This window comes from Silene latifolia, chromosome 5 (assembly GCF_048544455.1).
Source record: "Silene latifolia isolate original U9 population chromosome 5, ASM4854445v1, whole genome shotgun sequence".
Lineage (NCBI taxonomy): Eukaryota > Viridiplantae > Streptophyta > Magnoliopsida > Caryophyllales > Caryophyllaceae > Silene > Silene latifolia.
In genome coordinates this window covers 3,983,545-3,990,858 of record NC_133530.1, presented here as the reverse complement: position 1 = coordinate 3,990,858, position 7,314 = coordinate 3,983,545, and the positions used below count along the sequence as shown (strand labels likewise).

Below are 7,314 nucleotides of genomic sequence, written 5' to 3'. Positions count from 1 at the left end.
CCACGAGAGGACGAAACACATCGAATTAGATTGTCACTTTACTCGTGATAAAGTCATAGAAGGGCTTCTGCAGCTGAGCTACCTTCCTACAAAATCCCAGTTAGCTGACGTTCTTACCAAGATACTCCCCTCTGAACAACACTGGGATCTCTTACACAAGATGGGGATGACATCATCTCCTCACCCTCCATCTTGCGGGGGGGTGTTGGACAATAGCAGTAACAATGACAACACAAATATACCCAACCATTGGACACATGACCCAACATGATATGTGACGGATAAGCCAGGCCCATTTACCCATTGACCCATAATACTAGGTCTTATGTTGCTTCCTTCTAATACCTAGTCATATATATATTAACTCTTGTACATGTGCAGCTGTATTAGGTTTTCACAATCAATACAATCATCTTTCACTCATTCATCTTCCTTACATTCAATTTTCTTACATTAAAGTTCACAACAATGAATATGGAATCGAAATCTTATCAGTGGCTATATTTTCGCATTATGTTAGAGTCTTAGAGACTTGTAAGTTGTAGCCTATATATATATCAAGGCCATGAATTTTGAATTACGTATAATAATACTACTATCATTTAGTTCAAAATTCATTTCACAAAATTAGTAAAATTAACACTTGAGTTTAAATAACAACATCTAGTGATAACGATCCTCGTTGCACCTTTCATTTCACACCTTTAAAATGATAACGTGATTCTGAAACTTAGTACTATCTAATGTCAATATAATGTAATAACAATCTAGAAATTATAAAATTATTTGTTGTTGATGATACTTTTAAGAAAGTGATTAGTTGAGAAAGTAGTATAAATACGGTAAGCACTAAGCACATTGCCAAGGACATCACTATTATAAAGAGTGTACAAAAACACGTAAAAATGGCGATTGAGAATGTTGTTATTACGAGCAATGACGAAACCGTTCAACAAAAGGAAGTGCGTCCCCTAGCACACTATCACACTAATCTTTGGGGTGATCGATTCCTTAACTACACTCCTCCTAACCAGGTATTTCGTCTTCATAATAAATGAGTTAGTCTTGTGTATGACCATTTATATATTTATTGTGTGAAACAGATTTAGAACTAGTAAAGTAAGAATAACCAGTTTAGTTTAACTCAAAAGGCTAAAAGTGAAAAGAACGATTACGGACACAAAGATTTGCATGAGGCGGCTTTACACAAGGATGTGGTTATTGTACTACTCTTTTAGTTCTTCTTCTAATTTATTATTTTTGTATGCGTTTAATATCAAAATCGAGGTAAAAGACGTACTTACAAAAATATCCCTTAGGGGACATTCGTACATGATTTTTATAAAGGTTTCTCAATATTACGTGGTAAAGATACGTGAAAAAGAAACGTAGAAAATGGACAGACCAATGATATATAGTTACTCAAAATTTGTTCGGTCAAAATAGCTTTGACATAACGAAAACTCTTAGACACGGATTCCAAATGCAACATTATTTTTCTAAAACTGTTATAATTCTTGTAAAGATGAGCAATCTGAAAAAAAGAAGCGTAATTTTCTAAGCTTACTTTTTTATTTTATTTTTTTAATTTATGAGCATTACGTACAAATTGGCCAAAAAATAGGTACTATCACGTACATATTGGAGACCAAAAGATTCAGATAATGACATGAGTTTGACACTAATCACTATTGAGTTAGTGCTGTCTGAGTGTCGGATACCATGCATTTCAATATTACTCTATCCGTCTTAGTTAATAGTTTATACTTACTTTATTTACTTTTTAAAAATAAAATAAAATAAATATAAACTATTCACTAGGATAAAACAAATATAAACTATTCACTGTGATAGAGAAAATAGTAACAAGTCTCGATATTACTATCTTAGAAGATTTAGATACTTTTATATAGGTTTTATATAAAGAGATGTAACGGTAGTAACAAAATTTGTTAATCACTAACTCACTGAGTGACGCCTTAGTATTGTCCTTAAAAATATTGCCAGCGAAAAAAATACATATGGTGCGAGAGGTTTTACGAAATTAGTGAGACCGTCTCAGCTTCACGTGAGTCGTGAGAGTTAGTGACTAAATTAAATTATTATCAAAAATATATATTGAGATAACGTATTTATTGTAGGAAATTCACGGGAAATATGAAGAAGAAGCACAAGACCTGAAAGAGGAAGTGAGAAAAAAGCTTGTGGAAGTTGTTAAGGATTCAAAAGAAAGACTATTAACCATAGACAATATAGAACAACTTGGAGTGGCATACCATTTTGAAGCAGAAATTGAAGACAATTTGCTACAATTTTTCAACAATTATTCTCATGAATTAGAGACTTATGAGAAAGATCTCCACTTTGTCTCTCTAAGATTTCGTCTCTTAAGGCAACATGGTTTTTATGTCTCTTGCGGTAATGATGCTAATATCCCTCAACTCCATTAGTATTTCGGTTTTTCTAATGTGTGTCCAACCTAAAGATACACATTAATAACCTAAATGTGGTAAAATTTACAAAATATTGTTATTAATTATGGTAAAAGTGAGTTTATACTTGAATGTCTCATAAGAATATCTTGTGAATTATCCTACCACATTAAGCTTATTAATAGGACAATACACATATGTAGTTTTAGGCCCCAATTTCTTGCACATAAACTTTTTGAATTGTACTGAACTGAAGACTTGAATAAGAAATAAACTGAACTGAACTAAATTGAAACTAAGTTCAAATGAACATGTTTTAATAGCGATATAATTTCAACTAATGTTTTTTTTGGGTGAAACAGACGTGTTTAACCAGTTTAAGAACGAGGATGGAACTTTCAAGGAAAAGCTTAGTAAAGATGTAATAGGCATGCTAAACTTGTATGAAGCATCTTATCTAAGGGTGCAAGGAGAGGAACTCTTAGATGAAGCAATCAAGTTTACCACTAATCACTTGAAATCAATGTTAGATCAATTAAGCCAACCATTATTAACCCAAGTGACTCAAGCCTTAAAATTGCCTTTACATAAAGGTATCACAAGGCTTTTATCAAGGTATTATATCTCTACATATGAAGCTAACCCAAAACATGATGAAACTCTTCTAAGATTTGCAAAGTTAGATTTCAACATATTACAATCCATGCACCTCAAGGAACTACAAGATCTCTCAAGGTAATTATGCTACTCTATTCATTATTTTTTCTATGTCGTTTTAGATGAATGCAGAATTTACTCTCGTATCAAGTTTTAATTATATTTCTTTAACGCCATCCCTTGCAAACCTCCCTTCATAGGTTAATTGACATATCTTGACTTAAATTTGGTTAAATTTACATTATTGGACCTGAACTGCACCCCATACATAGGAGAGAAAGTTCAGTTAATACGTTCAAGGTTGAGTAACTCCTTGGTTAATTTTTGTTTCCATGTTAATAAGATTTGAGCATCTACTATGTTATTTTTATGTAATGTAGATGGTGGAAAGACTTGGAATTTGGCACAAAACTACCATTTGCAAGAGACAGAATTGCAGAAGTATACTTTTGGATGTTAGGAACACTTTATGAACCCAAATATGCCTTAGGCAGAGAAATATTCACAAAATTGTACAAGATGACATCGGTTATGGACGACACATACGACGCTTATGGACTCTTTCCCGAACTTCAAGTGTATACTAAAGCCGTGCAAAGGTAAAATGCGTGAAACGGATTTAAAACAACCCATATATATACCCAGTTAGTAATGAACATTAATTATTCTATAGAGATGTTTTTTTGGAAGTGTTTCACAATTAAGACGGTCTTAAGAGAGACTTGTTATTCCAATTTCCAGGTGGGATAAAAGCTGTATGAACGAATTGCCCGACTACATGAAGCTGACTTACGAAGCCCTTCTTGATACTTTTCAAGGATTCGAGCAAAATTTAGCCCAGGAAGGAAGATCACATCTCGTTCCTTATGTTCAAGAATTAGTAAGTCCTCTAGAGGTTACATTTTTTCTTTCATTAGACCGTCTCAAAATTTAATCTAAAAACGTCATTTGTAACAAAATTGATTGTTAATAGATGAAAGCACAATGCCGAGCATATTTTCAAGAGGCGAAGTGGTGCAACCAAAAGTACGTGCCATCATACGATGAGTACCTAGACTCTGCCGCGATCACCACTGCAGGTTACACATTGATGTCGGCTGCAACTTACCTAGGAATGGGAGAATTGGCGACCGAAGAAGCCTTTGAATGGCTTAGCCAGACACCGAAACCTGTCAAAGCATCTTGTATTATTGGAAGGCTCATTGGTGACATAGCTAGCTATAAGGTAAGATACCTCACATTCTGTCACAATACTGCAGATGTCAGCTAACATAGCTGGTAAAGTCCATAGGCTGATACTCATGACCTGAGTTCAATTCCCCGTCAACAATATATCTGCCCTTCTTAATAATATGTAGTATGAACATTTCCTAAGAGTGTTTTAAATATCGATTTGTAGTTGGAGAAAAATCGAGATCATGTAGCCTCGGCTGTACAATGTTACATGTCACAATACGGAGTGTCAGAGGAAGAGGCAGAGGAGAAACTAAGGGAGCTAGTAGAAGATGCATGGAAGGATTTAAACCAAGAGATGCTTCGGCCAACCAAACTTCCGAGGCCAATGATGATGCGAATCTTGAACCTTTCACGGGTCATTGAAGTTTTCTATCGACTTGGTGAAGATGACTACTCGGTTGTGAGCGAGAATATGAAGGAAAAGATACATGCTGTTCTCATTGATCCGGTTATGGTCTAATAATACCACCTGCTGGAAGCTATCCTTTAATTTTAATCTGTTTGTTTCGAGTGTTTTAATTGCGCGTTTTGTGTTATGTTATTCGTAAACAGTCACTTTGTGTTATAGTGATCGTCATTTTGGATGACCATCAACTTGGTTTGTGACGGTGTATTGTATGCAAATAAACTTAATTTTACTTTATTTCATGTAAAATTCGATAATTATCTTAAATTTATTTAGTACCCGTGTACATACAAGCAACCATCCTAATGTGGCAGGGGCGGATCCACCTAGTAGTAAGGGGTGAAAGCCGCTACCCCAAACATTAAAAAAAATTGGTTTGAAGACGGATATTATACCATTTTATTCATAATAAACAGCTTGTGGTTTAATGATAAAGACTTTTGGTTTTCCACCATTTGCCCCGGGTTCGAATCCTGGTACATGCATATATAGACTACGTATAATTTTTAAAGAGACTGCGAAATTAATGGGCAAGAGCAGCATAAGGAGGCCAATAGACGGTAAAATCGAGCTTATAAGATGTAGTCGGTCCACTAAGATCGACGACGGTCGTAATCATGTAACCTTGAGCAAACCGAAAATCACCGGTACCGCCAACTAAGGGAATTTCCGAAAGTCGATTATAATAGGCAGTTCCTACGTTTATGAGATCCCCTTGGTACCCTTTTAAATTAACAGCAGTCTTAGATACGCATATGGTGCCATCACCATGGAAACTTGTTGTGGTCGCCATGCCCTCGACATAGCCAAGGACCTTGGAGGTTGGGTCGGGTGTCTCGGTTAGGGGGTCGTGGAAGACAAGTACCGAACCAAAGGGGTTTGAGATTCTGGTAATGTCGGGAGGCCCTGCCACGCCTTTCACAACGAAATAGGCGGTTTTGTTGAATGCTTCGTGTTGGTAGACGGAGAATTTTAGGGTTTTGAGGCGGTTTCCGGTCGCAAGAGTTTTGTGGGGTTGTTTGATGTCATGAGTGAGTGCAAGAGTTGAGAAGAGAGCTAGAATTATGAAGGAGAGTAAAGAGGGAGCCATGGGATTGCTAGTATGACTAATGTATCATGTTACAAGAGATTTGCAAGAGTTTATATAGGTACAAGACTACAAGAGGTATACCTAATTTGTCTACTTATGGACTATATATATCAATGCAATTGGTGGTATAATTTATGAGTTTTTTAATAAAATTTTTAAAGGTTTGTATAAAGTAGATGAGTTTTAATGTAAATTTCTGACATGATTTGCTTAAATATTATCAAGTTCAAAAGATCACAATGTAACTCGAAAATAATACATATTATCATGAGATAATATACGTAGTTGCTCTTTCATGTACAAAGATTACTCTTTTATGTACTTTTAACCATTACTTTTCCATACCGTACCCTCCTTCCAGAAAGTAAAACAAATTCTCCCTAATTTTCTTCTTCACAAAATTAATCAAATCTATCAAATTACTTAAATTATGAACTTTAGTTGTTATGTCGATCAAGTAATAATTATAATTTATTACTTTTATTAACTATGTTATATCGAATTAGTGAAATTAAATTAATTTAGACCAACGAATTAGGGTTTTATTGTTTGTTAAGTCGTTAGAAAAGTTCATGAACTGATGCATGATGCATCACGTAACAGCTCATCGGAAAAAGAAGCCAAAATAAAATGGTTTGGATTATTGGAATAGTAAATTTTTAAGGTAGCCCCTTTGATTCTTGTCCAAATGATTTCTTCACTAATTTCTTGTACACCTCCAATTTACACCATCTGATTTTACTTCTAGTGCGTACGGAGTAATAGATCTATTTTCTCAATTGAATACTACTCCGAACGACGTAAGTCGTCAAATATTCGTCATTCGACTTCTGGAAGTGTACAAGAATTAAGATTGGATTGCTATTTCTTGGTACTGGGTGATTGGATTGATCAATTTGATAGTTGGTTCGATTAGTTTGAGAGGTTTCATTGATTTATGAAACAAAATGGAGATTAAGGGGTAGAAATGACAAGGGCATAATGGTCATTTATGTCCATGATTGAGTAAATCATGTACATGAATGAGCATAACCCATAATATATTAGCTGGGATATTTTATGTATTAGCTAAAACTTTCCCCTTATATTCTTTAATACATATTAGCTGAGTTATATTTGAGTATTGACTCAAAAAAATTAAAAGATAACTTAGAGCAGTCGAAAAACTTCATATAATATCCTTCTTGTTCCATGTTATATCTCGCATTTTCCAAAGTTTTTGAGTTATATTAGCTGAGTTATATTTGAGTATATAACAACTTTATACTTTATATAAAACTTTTAAATGCAAAATTGAAAAAACATGTAAATGGTTACACATTTTCCAAAGTTTTTATTATTGGTTCCCAAATTTCCATGTCACACAGAATGAGTTCTTATTTTAGAACTCGGTTCTTAATTAAAATTAAGAACGAACTTTTGATTGCAGTAGATAAACTTTTTAGTTTGAGTTCTTGTTGACTGTAAATGGTTTCACATTTTTCCAAAGTTTT

General features: G+C 34.3%; 1 protein-coding gene across 1 annotated transcript; it reads left to right on the top strand.

The window, feature by feature from the left end:
• The first annotated feature begins 905 nt into the window (after nt 1-905).
• Nucleotides 906-5,842, top strand: LOC141657968 ((-)-drimenol synthase-like). Its single transcript, XM_074465357.1, has 7 exons — nt 906-1,034; nt 2,142-2,418; nt 2,795-3,167; nt 3,470-3,688; nt 3,831-3,969; nt 4,063-4,314; nt 4,489-5,842. Exons 1-7 carry the CDS (start codon nt 906-908, stop codon nt 4,783-4,785), a joined length of 1,686 nt encoding a protein of 561 aa, XP_074321458.1. The 3' UTR covers nt 4,786-5,842.
• Nucleotides 5,843-7,314: the final 1,472 nt, after the last annotated feature.

Coding starts and splice junctions, on each gene's coding strand:
- LOC141657968 (XM_074465357.1), top strand. CDS start 906: ATGGCGATTGAGAATGTTGTTATTACGAGCAATGACGAAACCGTTCAA. Junction 3,970..4,062: donor TTCCTTATGTTCAAGAATTA/GTAAGTCCTCTA, acceptor GATTGTTAATAG/ATGAAAGCACAATGCCGAGC. Junction 4,315..4,488: donor GTGACATAGCTAGCTATAAG/GTAAGATACCTC, acceptor ATCGATTTGTAG/TTGGAGAAAAATCGAGATCA.